General features: G+C 42.5%; 1 protein-coding gene across 1 annotated transcript in view; it reads right to left on the reverse strand.

Moving 5' to 3' along the window:
* Positions 1–10320: 10320 nt before the first annotated feature.
* LRRTM4 (leucine rich repeat transmembrane neuronal 4) overlaps positions 10321–15333 on the reverse strand; it is a 411753-nt gene continuing 406740 nt past the window's right edge. Inside the window, exon 2 of the mRNA XM_044437381.1 lies at positions 10321–10542. Coding sequence (XP_044293316.1) covers positions 10321–10542 — 222 coding nt within the window. The remainder of the gene's footprint in view (positions 10543–15333) is intronic.

A 15333-nucleotide genomic window follows, 5' to 3' on the forward strand; every position in this document is an offset into this window, starting at 1 on the left:
GAAGCTGGGGTGTTCATATAAGTAACTTCACCCACATTCTTTAAAGATTCTGGAGCCCCAAGAGATTCCATCCCATTTTCAAAGTTGAAGTTCCTCCTTGCATAGTTTATAGTTCCTTCTTGCATTTTTGCATTTTGTACCAAGTGGTGTATGTGTATGGTTTCTGACAGATTGCCTTTCTTGTGTTCTACAATACAAATGTGCATTTGCATGTTGATAAACTGTGCAAAAGAAAAAAGAAAGAAAAAAAGCCACTTTGTGTACAACTTTGTGCTGTATCAAGTGGGTTTCCTACTTTTTTGAGTGAGAAGGGGAGTCTAATTCAATTTGATGCAAAAGAAATTGCTTTTGAAATGGCATTCAGTGATCAAGAAAATCTGGGGGAAATTCTTATCAGTTGGGGTGGGTTTCATATGCTGACCTTACTTAGGCAGCGAACAAGGAATGTATGCAAGATGGTTGATTTCACAACCATCTCTCAGCAATCTGTTGTGACCTTGACTTTCCCCACTTCGTTGTATGTTCAGGGATGATAGTATGAGATAATTCTTCCTTTAGGGGTGTTTCAGATCTGGAAATGCAGGCAGTCTGGGCGATTGCAGAGCACCAGAGAAAAATGTAATGGAAAGAAAATGCATGCATAGTCCCTGACAGCTGTCAGTGCACTCATGAAGCAGCACAAATAGCCCCGAAATCACACAGAAGTAGGGAGTTTGTACTAAGCCCCAAGGCCACGGTGAGTCTTGTGAAAATCCTCCCCTTCCCCCAGAGAAATTTGGTGAAAATATTCTCCCAATTGCCCAGCTAGTAATTGCAGGATTTCAAAATCACATTTGTTTACAGCTCTGGCATAACTATACCTTTATGACCTTACAGCCATTGAAAACGCTGCTTCCTCCAAATAGAGAATATATTCAGAGAGAGGTACAGAAAACAGCAAGACATGTTATGAGAAATCTTCAAAATACTTATTGGAGCTACAGCTAAATGTAATCCATGAGCTTTGTCTACTTGGGTAGAATGAGTTTGTAGATTATGGCTATAGGAGGAACTGACTGAGGCACTGTGATTGGCTGAAGATTTCCTGAAGTGGCTGGGATCTATCGTTTACAAGCTCACTACAGCCAAGAAGCTGGGATTCTGTTGCATTTCCTTAGGACCACCTGCAGGTTCAGAGTTTGGGTCTCTTCCAAGATTTTTGCTTAGACCTAGCAAAAAAGAAATAAAAATCAGAAATGTTAAGATGTATAATCTACATTGCATTTAAAGCCCTTAGGATGGGAACCAGTAAATCATCTCACAAGCACTTATAAATAAACTGTCAGCTAATTAATACCAGCAATATTGATGCTGGGAAAATATTTACCAAGGAATTTATATGTAAACCTGGCATCACTTTATACTGCAAAGGTCTACTTTATAAATCATTTAATGCATGTTTTCATGTCTCGTAAATGCTTTATAAATGTTTGCCAGCAATTTATTTCATATATAATACTATAAACATACCAAAAATATGTGTAAATTATTTGTAAAGGTCTGGTCTGTAAACACATGCACATAGAAAGAAAATGACAGCAGGGATAATAAATATCCAGAATGATGCAACGAAACTGTGCATGCAGAGCCCTCCTTCACATTTGGAATGGAGATGTGAAAATGTCACAAGAATCAACAGCTTCAGTATGGCATAATGCTGTTGTACCAAGCTGGGCATCGGTCCCGAACCCCTTGATGGGAATGAGCCCAGAACCACTTTCCTTTAGGAATCATAACTAGAATTATTCCAATACTGGTGGTGATTCTCCACAATATACTGCCCCTTTGGTGAGAGAAACTTTGCAAATCACAAGGCAGAGCTTCCTGTGCTGAAATTGGGGTTATGTGTTCAGCTATAATTGGCTTTTGCTTCCTTTAGGATCAAAAATTCAAGCATGGCATGGTCCCTTTCATCCAGCCACTTTGTCCACTGGGTCTTCCCTGTTGGTAAGTATCAGGTCAAGGACAGGCATTCCACTTGTTTCGTCCATCACTTTCTGTTGGAAGGAGGTTGTCAGCGATGCATTTTAGGAATCCTTGAGCGGGTGCATGGTTGTCCGAATTTTCTTCCAACAGATATTGGGGAAGTTGAAGTCCCCCATAACAGAGATATCATGTCTGCTTTAAGCACAGACAGTAACATGTATCACGAACCTGCTATCCAGGGAGACAGCATACCTGATGAGACCACTAGTCTTCCTGATGTACATGCGTTTCCATCCCATGCAAGAGGGAGTCTCTCACAACTAACACTCTTTCTGTTTTTGCAAGCCTTGGTATCATTGCTGCTACTTGGTTGACCTGTTATCTCTTATTCAGTGACGCATGGGAGTAATTGTAGTTCTTCCATAACAGGCTGCCCTCCAGTCTCATCCCTGACTAACTGAAAGCAATTCAAGAGTTCCACTGCTTCCCCTGGTACAGAGTGTCTTCTAGGTCATCTAGTGCTTCTGCACCTATTGCTCTTTTCCTGGGAGTTTTCCCCTCATTTCCCTTCCCTCAGGATTCTCTTCTGCTTCCCCAGCTTCCTGTTGCGCTACTAGCTTCTGTACTACTCTTAGCTGCTGCAGTTCCATCATCCTGACAAAAAACTCATCTTCTTCTATTACCTTGAAAGTGGAGACTCCTTACTCTACTGCTCTCACCTCTTCTTCTAACAGAGCAACTAGCTTGCATTTGTTTCATTTATAGGCCCTGTTGACAGGCAGGAAAACAAACATTGCACAGAAGTTGCAGGTCACCACCACTGCAGAGTCGTCTTGGTCCATTCTTTTTGCTTCCTTTTTCATGCTACCTTGTTGGGCCTGTTGTAACAACCAGTCCTAGCTTCACAAAAGCTTAACAACACAGCCCTACATTTAAATGGAAGTGTGTTACAAGGAAGAAAATGGTGGTGGGAAGACTAAGGAGAGGAGGAAGAGGGGGAGGAGAAATGCCACAGACCTCCCCCAGTGAATTCCGCTGCCAAACTCCTGTTTGCTGTCGCTGTTCACTCCCTCTCATTGCTCGCAGCCTGGGAGCATGGTGTCTTTTATTCCAAGTGCCTAGATCAGCTGGAGCAGCTTCCTCTGATCCTCTCACCTAGGAGTCAGGAACCAGAAAGAATCTCTACACCCACAAATCTGCTGCTAGGAATCAGGCCACTCCCCTTCAGTTTTACCTCTCAGAAGCACATGGTCTCTTTGAAAAGACTGTTGCAGGGGTAGTCCAGACCCCTCACCCTTTGCCTCTGCCTTTGTCTCCTCTGCCACCTCCTGTTTGATCCTCCTGTCAGTTCATTCTAGGTGCTTCCTGCCTGGAAGCTTGGCTACTTGTCCTCTAACCCTAGCCTTATCCCCATCCCTAGACCAGCTGGAACCAGACTCAGAGTTGATGTAACTGAAGCTACTATTCCACTTTAGTCCAGCTTGTAGAGTACCATGGGGCTGGGGGTAAGATAGGTGGGAATTCCCCCAAACAGCAGGAAACGCTGAAAATGCTTGACGTAGATGGAATGCTGACTGATGACTGTGGAATCGACAGGCAGTTCCCTTAGTCCCTAGTAATGGAATATGGCTTGACCCAAGTTATTCACTCATATGTTTTTTATCTTCATTAGAAGATCAAGCAAACATTTAACTGTCTCCAGTTAGAATCCATGGACTTTCCCTGCACTCCAACATTCCGCAAGGGAAACCAGGGACGATCTGGAATGCTTGTAGCACCCTCACTTGCCAGCTGGCAAGTCATGAATATGAACACCCAGCACCGCAAACATTTGTCACAGGTGTGCATTTTATGCATAGGTGCACTTGGAGTGAGGCATACATGGCAACCAGGGAGGCAGCAACAGGGAACGCGGGTTGGCTGTTGAAACCTGACAAATAGCAACTATGATCACTCATGCTATTGCCACTTTAAAAGTAATCCCTAACAGGCCAGTGGGAGTTGTTGATTTACCAGTGACAGGGATCAGAAAACAGGATCTGATCAGGGTAATTCATTTGTTTCAATGAATCTGGGTTTGTTTCCTTTGACATGTGATGCTATCATTTGTGGTTGCTGCCTTTAAAATACATTTCTTTAAAACTGCTCAGCCTTAGTTGCATGATATTATAAATTATATTATACATATACTTATTGTATCTATATTCCCCTGCAAGAACCCACAGTCACTCCTCCTCCCAATCTATCCTCACAAAATTGTGCAGTAGCTTAGGCTAAGAATCAATGACTGGCCTGAAGGCACCCAGCAAGCTGCATGGATCTCCTGTGACACAGTCCAACACTCCAACCACTGAACCGGAATGGCTTTGACCTCCTTGGAAGGGGTTAACAAAGGACTTTCTGAATCAAGCATCTACCACTGATTGGACTGCCACTGAGTGAGTCATATTCTTATATAGTCCTAGGAAGAGCTGTGTGGAGTTTTGGGGGGTTTGCTTCCTGCCAGCCTGCTTACAATGTTGTAATCCGTATTTTTCTCTTTGCATCTATCTCAGTGCAGTCAATTAACTGATTACTCCTTCCAGGCATCCCTGTGGAGGAGGAAATGGATAGACATGATTGTTGGCAGGGCTGGATGGTTCCTATGTGGAGGCATAAACAGCCGTCATTGATGACTTCTGTGGGTGGCAACAGCCTAGAAGAGGGAAATGACTGCAGGCTTGACACATGTTACAGATTCCTAAGAACTGTCCGTGGAGATCAATTTGTGAATGGCTTTTCTGTGCCACATGAGGCCACAGCAGGCAACGTCTACAGGGGATTATTCAGGGATCCTTAAGTCCTGAAAGAGACCTCTGCCTGTGCCTGCCTTTCATGGAAGTAGGCTGGGCAACTAGTCAGGGTTTCTCTTGAACTAATCCTGCATAGATCCCGTAGCTGGCTACTGCTACAACATGAACTCATTCTGCAACGTTGTGTAAGGCTGTGCAGCATTTATTTCCCCTTCAATGCTCAATTTGTTTCTCAGTATTTTGTTGCAGAAGAAGACCCAGCATTTCTTCAATCAATTGGTGAGTTAATCATTTCTTCATTCGGATTTTCATCCATTTTCAATTTTCCATCAAGACTGATTTTCTTCAATCAGTTGGAGGCTTAATTCAGTCTCTGAGGGACTCCATTCTAGCCTTTCTTGCCTTGTTTATTAAAATCACACAGATTTATTTATTCATTTTTAACAGTTATAGTCATCTTATTAATGCATTACCCACATAAATTGTTCATGCGTGTTTGTCCCTCCCTGGCCATATTTTTATTTTTGTTGGCATGGTTCCTGGCTATGGCAGCTGTTATTTTAGTGGCCACCATTTTGTTTTCTCAGTGTGATCTGGACACCGTAGGACTCATATTAAGTCAGAGCATTGGTCCATCTAGCTCGGTTTTGTCATTACGAGCAAGCAGATGTTTCCCAGGATTTTCAGAAGAGTTCTTTCAAACCCCACTTGAAGAAGCACCTGCTCTGCTACTGAGCTGTGGTCCTTCATGCCATTCTTAGGAGCAGGAGGCAAAAAGAGATGCTGGCCACCATGGAACCACCATGCTGTTTAGGGATTCAGAAAAGAACACTCACCACTAGTAAGTAGTAGGTGATTGCACTTACTTCCATGATGTGAAAAACCAGAATCTGCTGTTTTAAAAAATGTTCTAGAACAGTCAGAAGATGGCCAAGCTTTTCTCAGTTAGTCAGTGACTCTAGACCCCAGAGGCTTAATGCACTCTCCAAGGGATCTCTTTTTGGCCTCTAGCATACCCCTAGATCCCAAGGACACACCTTTAGGCACGCTCCTTAGCATTCCCATCCCCATCCCTCCAATGGAAAACCCAAAAGGAAAATTAAGCCATTTCTGGAAATGGGAGGAGAGCATCAGAGACTCTGCCACTATTCACCACTTCTCATCTACCTCAAACAAGGAGTGTTGAAAAGAAGAGACAGAGAAAACATTGAGGGGAGGAAGCAGTTAAGCCTTCTCCCTTTATTTTGATTAGTGTAGCAGACGTAACCATACTGGCCTTGGCTGTATCCAAAAGGTGGTTCTTGGTTAAAAAAAAATTAGTTGCCACCCAATCTATAGGAATTCAAAGCAAAACAGCCATCAAGCATACTTGTGGGTGGAATTATCATGATGTCCTTGATTTAGACAGAACAAGCTGTATAACCTGAAGCCTGTCCTCTGGAAGAGCATCTTATATCTAAGCAATCTCACCTGGATGTTTGCTCAACCATCTCTTGAAAATCTTAGAGGAAAGATAAGAGGTTCATTCAGGTAGGAGGGCATTTGGCTTCTAGTGGTGATGGCCCTCTATTGCTTCTAGTATCCGAGGCAGTCGGGTCAATGTTCTGCTTGTGGGCATCTCATAGGAATCTGGTTGCCAACTGCTGGAACGGAAGGCAGGACTAGAGAAGGTGTTGATCCACTTACAAATCCCCTAAGACAGAAGAAGACGCCTCTCTGAATCACTCATTTATTTAAATCCAATCCAGCAGCTTCCCTAGTGAATCAGAAGTATCTTCCTCATGAGCACTGAATTCATGGAGGAACTGCAGCCTGCTTCCATGGACCTACTGGCAATATCAGTGCATGCTCCGTCTTTGATTCTGTGACCTCTGTCTGCTTCAGAAGTTCTGAATGGACTGCATGGACAGTGTGGATTAAGCTCTTCCTTCCAAGCCTCAAAAGGCAGGAAGGCAGAGGCACCTGGATGATGGGGCAGAGTCACTGAGGATGTCCCACTCACCACATTCAGGGAATGGTCTGAGGAAGACCTCTATACAAGGCTCTGGAGCTTATAAACCTCTTCTTGGAGAGGAGAGACAATTAGAATGTCCTTTCATCCAATCCCTTTTTACATCTCGTACTCTCTAGAATTACTTACCTGTATAAATTAGGGCACTAACCCTTCCGGATTTTGCTATACTGACAATGTGCTTTTTTCCAACAGGTATTCCTAGGAAGTTAATCCTTGAATGAAGATTGGGGAAGGATCAGAATTCATTTCAATGCTGCTTGCAAAGGAATGTCATGTTTGAAGCCCAGGATGTGGTTACAAGTAGCAGGCTTCCAGGAAAGGGATGGAGAGCTCTTGCTTGATGGCTGAACTATTGTTTTCTGAGGGGCCTTTGGAATTATAATGAGGGCCATTATGCTGTCCATGTAGGGCTTAGTCTTTACTGGGGAAGTAAAGCAGTATATAGCATGTGCACATCTGCACAGGCATCCTTCATCTGCACAGAGAAAAGGGTTCCACCCTAGACATCTCTCATATGCCACATTTTGATGCACAGGGAATCCCACTTCTTGCTGGTTGCTGCTATCCTCATCCTCTACATTCATATGGTATGTGACAAAATAAAGTAGAATCTCCAAGCCAATCCTGGCATTGGGTGTATAACAGTCTCTGAATTAAAAATAGGTTTGTAAAGTGCCCCCTACCCAACTTTACAGGGCAATAATTGTTCACCAAATTCAGTTATGATCAAGGTGAGATGTTTTGCTCATCTCCAGAAAAACATATTACTCAAATCTTAATTCTGCATGTCACATTTGTTGTTACTAATGTGTCCAAGGATACTTCTCTTGGTTCCTGTGTTATACTTCCAAAAGGTTTTTCATTTTAGTTATCACACAGTGAAGGGTTGTCTTCTAACACCAACTTTATTTGGGGTCAAAACATGATTTTGTGTCTGGAATACAGATCTCTTCTCTGTTTTGTACTTTGGTTTTTGGGCAATTTCCTTTACTCTCATCAGTAAAATTAGTGCTTTGTGATTGGTCATGACCACCATGACAGTCAGGGAGGGAGAAATTAATGCTTTCTTCCCTTGCTCCAGTCCTAATGAGAATTACTCATGTGGCTGACTTAGACTTGGAAACCAAACTCCTGAAATAGCTTAACTTCCATGGTGAACTGGTAATTTGTGCATTATGTGTGATTGCTCTTCTACAAGGGAGAAAAGGTTTAAAACTAGGAGTGTAGGATTTTATGTCCAATGGCCAAATCAGCCCCACCTGGGTTGTAATACAACCTTTCAGAGATCCAAAGAAGGCCATGCCATGGACACTGATTGCTTGGTGGTTTCCCAGCTTGTGTGCTGTTTCCCCATGCGAAATGATTACAATGTCTCCGCAGAGTCTGATTACTAGCAGAAACAGCTTAAAGGAAAGTATTTGGGCTCCACTCACTTTGGAATGTGGTCTTCTAGGAACTTCTCTGAATGGGGATCGGGGACATTTGCCTTGTACCCCTAGTTTCAGTTTCAGTTCCTCTGCTCATACCATGTTCCTGCAAAAACTCTCACTAGCCCTGCAGTAATTCCTCCGCATTTGTTTTCTCTTTGGGCAGTTTAAGTGTCACATCTAGTTTAGCCCTGATTTAAGTGATACATTGGCTGACAAAGAGAGAACCTTTTTGGAAGTGACATCGGTACAGGTGCTAAGTTTTCTGGAGTGAAATTATATCAGGTCTGCACTCACACTAGCATCCCTCTGGGTTTCAGTGGGTGTTACATGGGATTTGGTGAGATCCAGTGTTTGAGGTTCTGAGAATAAAAGCCATGGTCCAATCTACTGTTTAACTACCTGGATGATTTTAACAGACCAATTCCCATGTGAGGTGCAGAGGGCTTCATTGCTGCTCTCCTCTCTGCCCCATTCAGCTATCAAACTAGCTTCCAAAACCTATTTGTCCAGATTGGGAGTCTCAATCACATTCTTTGCCAAGTTACGCGGGCAAGTTTTGTCCTATTTGGATTGTATGATGAAATAAACAGTGGTTTCCCAATATCATTCCCAAAGAAACCTGTAGCACTTGGATTTCTCATGGGCTGCAGAGGTAGAGTTAAGATTTGCTTAGTTTACTCTCACTGGGTGCAAGGGCATCACGTACAATCCCATGCCCATCTATTCAAAAGCAAATACCACTAAATTAAATGGGATTAATCCACAGGTAAATAGCTGTAGGATTTTAGCCGAAAAGGGCTTGTACCCACAGACATTCAAACATCCTCATAAATTTTAATTCACATAATTCTCCATTTCTCCACAGTCTTATTGAGGACAAGGGTCACCATAGAAAACAGCTAAAGAAAACATCCAGTCATAAGTTTAACTGTGGCAATCCCAACCACAAAATAATATGTTTATTTTTCCCCACCACTTTTTTTGTCCTTTTATTGATAAAAACTACACAAAAGCTAACTGATCAGAATAATTAATTAAAAATAAATCAAACAATGTTACACCATTTTCCTGTGTGTGTTTGTTTGTTTTAAAAAATCACACGAGCCACCCAATTTTACCAAGATTGTCTTTTGTCAACCCATGCTAACCAGTTTTGCCACATTGGGTGTGTAACGGACACATCCGCCCAGTCTTCCCCACTTCCCAGCATTCAGCACTGCTGCCTTGCCCCAGTGTGAGCTCTTGTGTCATCAATAATTGCTCCCCATTTTTTTTAAAAAAAGCCCTAAACATAATTGTAGTGTCAACGATGAAGCACAATGTAGATAGGAAAAAAAAAAATCAAAGGACACCCCCTTCCCACAATAATGTACACCATGTGTCTTAAATGTACATGCATCCGAGGTTTGTCTGTTATACCTCTTGGTTCTTTTACAGGAATAGCCAATGTCCATTTGGTTCAACGTAAGCTTTGAACAACATGTTTGGAATCTGAAAATATAATACTGATCCTTCACTCCCTCAAGAAAAAAGGAGAGAGGGAGAGAGAACATGGTTTGGTTTGTTTCCCCTCAAAAGCAAAATGAAAACAAAGCAAAATGTTTTTTTTTTAAATTCTAAGAATAAGAAACAGTTAAGGAAATTATATTTCATTTTTTTCGTTCCATATTTGGACCCTCCCACACCTCTAATTGGTAGCTGTGGTTCTTCAGCAAAGGAACCGTGCAATGTAGAAAAATCAAATATACAAACAGAACTTTTCATCCATCCCTTTATGTTGCTAAAGTGAAATCTAACTTCTGTTTTTGTTCTTTTGTATAAGAATTTGACAATCTTTCTTTCATATTTACACCAAGAAGTTTGTTCAACAGTTTAAAGCCAAAAGACATCCTGAAGTTCTCCAATTCCTATCACAAGGTTACTAGATTGAATTTCCATGATGTTCAACAAGCAGTGCATCATTGTGTTCCCTTTCCCATCGGCTGTGTCAAACGTTTGTAACTGGAATGATAAAACTGTCTTCTTTCCACTCTTATCTCCTCGATCGCCTGTTCCCCCTTCCCCAGAAAAAAGTGCCCTCCCACACGCATCCATCTTAACTCTCGGGAAAGTCATTCCATCAATTGGGTATTCTCTCAATGTAAATAGCTGGAGCAGCAGAGCGGGCGATTGTTGCAATGAAGCTGTGGTCTCGACTCAGCTCCAAGTTGGTGGTCTCAGCCTGCTCCCGGGAAATACTGTCATATCCCTTATTTACATGGATGGGTTTGTGAGCTTGGCAGTATCCAATCATGGGTTGGTCATAGCTGTAATAGGGCAATGTTTTCATATGGTGAGGGACCTGGAGAGAGGAGAGAGAGAAAGAAATGGGGGAGGGGGGGAGACATGTCAGCATCATTGCAAAAGCATGTCCGTGTCAAGGGTTTTTTTTAGCAGCAGACAGATAATCTGGGCAGTGTCAAAACAATTAGTACATCGGTTACTAACGGATAAGTAGAATAGGCCTCATTGAACCTGTTGAACAGAGCTGAGTTCCTTGCAAACTGTCCCTGGCATCCTAAATCAAAACTTCCTGCAAAATTTATCTGGCATCTTTGCTTTGTTTTTTGTAGAGATTTCTATGCTACTCTTTTAGCAAGTTGTTCCAGATGCTTCCAAAAATAGATAGATAGATAGATAGATAGATAGATAGATAGATAGATGGCTAGAAGAGCATGGGATTATGGCTCATCTAATTTTAGACAATTTGCCTCCCTGCCATATCTTTCTCAAAAGAAGTATCTAAGAAAGCACTAACAAAATTTCCAGATTTCATGAAGGATTCTTCTACCACCTTCTCCAGCTGCACACACAATTTAAATATCCTTTCCAGTTAAGAACTGTTTGAATAACACAAGACTGCATGCAACCTGTTGCACATGTGAATCTGAAGAATAACTTTTCTTGCAACTCTCCCCAGTAATGTTTTCATACATGGTCTCCAAAAGGCAAATATAGGAACAAGATACATGCAGGGATAAACTTGGGACAAACACCAGAATATAGATTGCCCTTAATAAATAGGGCAGTTGGAGCAGATGGCTTAGGTCGGATAGGAACATTAAGTGTGCAACCATTTCGTACCAGACAATTGTTCCTATGTCATTTCCATGTCCCTAGGCATACAAGTACAATGGCAGTACTGCCAGATATCAATCCACCCACCCATATTACTTTGCTTTCTCCTCTGCAAGACTGGGGTCGGGGAGACGGGACCTGAGACTTGGCACTGAGCTTGAACCTCCTCCATTTTACACAACAGTTGAATGGCATAGATGCAAAGATCAATATATTCTGTAGACATTGATGGGGTGTCCAGATCAATGTTGCCCACATGAATGTGAAGCAAAATTTCCCTGAGGGGCATTCAGATTCCCACCAAGTGATTCCAGTTCTCCCACCTACACTAAACAGCTCCTTATGCCACAATAAAACCCAGTTCTTGGTATTCAGTTTAGTTTGGGGACTTCAGTTGCTTGCGTGTGTCTGACAGTAATAATGTTCAGGACATTAACCAGATGGAGCCCAGTGCGCACGGCAGTCTTGTTTCTTGCCTACAAACAGGACTTAAAAGCTTCTGACTCACAACATTATCTCTAAATGGTCCTGAAATGCCATTGTCCTGTCAACCATTTTTTCAGTACTTTTCCAAACTGTCCCCTCAGCTCTGTTCAGAGATGTTGTCTTTCTCTGATGAGGCTGGCTTTTAAGAGACAAGGCATGGGCTGGTGGGTGTGAGCAGTAAACTAGTTCAAAATAGAGATTGCAAGTTTGAAGAGCCCCTGTATACCATGAATGCCGGCAGTTAGCAAAAAGAGCACTGATTGCCATTGCTCATGTGGCATGAAAAATTCAGGTAATGCCCTTCTCCTTAACAAATACAGCAGTATAAAAATCTACCATCTAAAATAAGCTATGTCCTGCTTAGCAGTTGCAGAACTGTGGACAGAGATCAATACTTCTGACACAAGGTAGTTACCCACCAAGGAGGAATAAATCCATCCATTCGGGTTTTTCCCAGTTTCTAATTTTTCTAGTATTTAATACACTATGCAAGACCAAGCCACCCTCAAAATGGTTTGTATTATGACCATAAAAGCATAGAACAAAATGCTGCTGCTGAAAAGAACAAGAGCTTCAAGTTCAACAGGAGGAGGTGAACCTGGTTGTGGGAAGGAGGTGTCCCAAATGTCCTTGCTGAGTCTAAAGTCTCAGCTACCCAATGCTGTGAGCCCTAAGTACCATGGCTGAGTAGGTCCCTCTTAGCATGAAAACCAAATAACCTTCTGGCCCATTCTTGCTGTCTAAAGGCCAGAGTTAGGATCAGAAATACTGCAGAGAAGGACAACCCAAATAGCCCAAGGAGAAGAGCCACTCAGATACAACACTTGGGTTCAAGGTGGGTGGGGGGAGACACTGTTATAATGCCTTTCTACAATTCTATGGTCTGTGTGACCAAAATTGGAATACTGTGTATATTTCTCATCACTACACCTCAAATAGGAGGAGGAAAAAGATGCAGGAAAGGGCAACCAACATGTTTAAGCATTACCCGCCCCCCATGAAGAAAGGCTATTGTATCTGGGGCTTTTCAGCTTAGAAAAATGATGACCACAGGGAGGGGCAAAATAGAAACAAATAAAAAAAGCACAAAACAGAAAAAAAATGCAGCCCTCTTTTTCTCAGAACTCTAGATTCAAAACTATTCAATGAAGTTGATTAATAGAAAATTCAGGGAACAAAAGGGAAAACACTTCATATTTTTTTCATTTAACCCAGCTTTCCCAAGCCTGCTAGTCCCAGATATTGTGGACTACAGTTCCCAGAAAACCAAGACAATTTGACTGAAGGCTGCAACTGATGGGAGATGCAGTGTAAAACTTCTGGAGGAAACTAGCTTGGAGAGAGTTGAATTAACCTACAGGATTCATTGCCGCAAGATCCAGTGACAGCTTGTAGCTTTCCTTGGCAAAAGAAGATAATTCCCATTCAAGGAAGATAAAGTTATCACTGTCGTGATGGCTATATACACATGCTTCTGAAAAACAGTTGTGGAGAACAAAAATGGGAAAATACTATTTTCTTCTTGAACTATTTCTGGGCTTCCTGGAATCAGACATGGGTATAGGTGGAAAACAGGATTCTGGACTACATAGGACCTGGACTTCAGGACCTCTTTGAGGCCAAGGGCCAAATTTAGTTTCAGAGAACCTCTTGGGAGGCACGTTTGGTGAGCTTGGTTCAAGGCCAAAGTGGTAGGGCCAAAAGTACCAGCAAGTGTTGACCTATAGCTTGTACTGCCAGTAACAGATCCTTAGTAGGGCATTTCAACCCTTTGAGAATGATTGTGTGAAAGTGGGTGAACCCAAAGGAACAGGGATGGTCTTCGGGGGAACTCTGGAGACTCAACCACTGAACTCCCTGAAGGAATGAGCTCTGAAGGGCCCTCCCTGAAGGACCAAGTTCTGCTCTCCCGCCTTGTGCTATATTATCTTCACTGTGCTCATCACATTGTTGAATGCATGACAAAAATCATGAATTGGCCACTAAAGCCACACACTTTAGATTCACCCAAGAGACGTATTTCCACAATATTCATAAAACATAGAAACATGGAAACAGAGCAAGTCAGAAGGGGCCTCCCGGGCCATCTAGTCTGACCTCCGGCACGAGCCGGCTCCGCTCATGACATGCCCACCATGTGCACATCCAGCCTATCCTTTAACACCCGCACCAATGGGGTCTCAATGACCTCTCGTGGAAGCCCATTCCACACCCTCGGGGTCCTGACTGTCAGGAAGTGCTTCCTGGCATCCAAATGGAACCTTGGCTCCCCGAGCTTTGCTCCGTTGGAGCATGTCCTGCCTTCCTCTGCAGGGGAGAACATGTCTCCACCCATCTCCATGTGACATCCCCTCACATACCTGTATGTTGCCAACAGATCCCCTCTGAGTCTCCTCTTCTCCAGGCTGAAGAGACCCAGTTCCCTCAGTCTTGCCTCATACGACATCCCCTGCTGTATGAGGGGATGCTTGCTTGCTAACAGCAACAAGCACATAAGGGTCCTGTTTCCTTTTAAAGATTTAGATCACCTGTTATTGGCAATTAGCCAAAGGTAAAGCGATAATCACTTAGATACTGTTACAGTACTATCGCTATTCCCCTTTCCACTCACTATCAAATGCCTATCTAGTTACTAGAGAGTGCAGGTCCCTTCTTGGTCGAAATGTCTCCTCTCACCCCAGATTCTGAGGGATGCTTTCTCTTCCAAATGCAACACCAATTCATTGCACGGAACAGTGTACCATGGTCTTCATGCTATTTTCTCAAGCAGATATTAAGTCTAATTTCAGGAAATGTTCTTGGCCTTACAAACAATTAGAGGGAGAGAGAGAAATGATCAATAGACCCATTACAGTGGAGTGAGGAGTTATAATTACTGAAACTTTCAGGGAATTTTGAGAGAACAGTTCACTGAAGTTGAACAGTTGATGTTGCAGGAAAGGTGCGCTTAAAGGGTGAACTCAGACTATTTCTAACTTTCTAATCATTTATTCTTTAGGGAGTACCCAATCATTGTTAAAAGTACACAATCACCATCATGTTACTTAGTGCGCGCACACACACGCACACACATTTCTTACTTAGCCTTTTGAGTTTGAGATATCCTGAAGTTCAAGGTCATCCTATGAGTTTTTAACCTGTCTTCATTGCAGTCACCTGTAGGAATCATTATGTAGTGGAGGTAGGTCTGAACTTTAATTTATGCTACTTGTTAATAGCATCTATATTACTCACTCTGTATAGCATGAATGAGACTAGATCAAATAAAGGACTGTACTTTTAAAAGCCCTCCATCTTGATCTGCTGGACAAGGGAAACGGGGGGAGATGTGTGCATGGCATTTCAAGTAACCTCAACACTGTAATACCAATTTGAAGGGGTCATAATTAAATTGACCAATTGTTGGATGTGTAGCCTTTTGATGTTTATACTCCCCCTATCTTCTGGCAATGTCCAATGGGAGCTTCCTTTTAGGAAGAGGTAATAATTGGGATACATCTTGTGCTGGAAAGTTCTTTAATATTTAAGG

Source organism: Varanus komodoensis, unplaced genomic scaffold (assembly GCF_004798865.1).
Source record: "Varanus komodoensis strain SLA01 unplaced genomic scaffold, ASM479886v1 scaffold30, whole genome shotgun sequence".
Taxonomy (NCBI): Eukaryota; Metazoa; Chordata; class Lepidosauria; order Squamata; family Varanidae; genus Varanus; species Varanus komodoensis.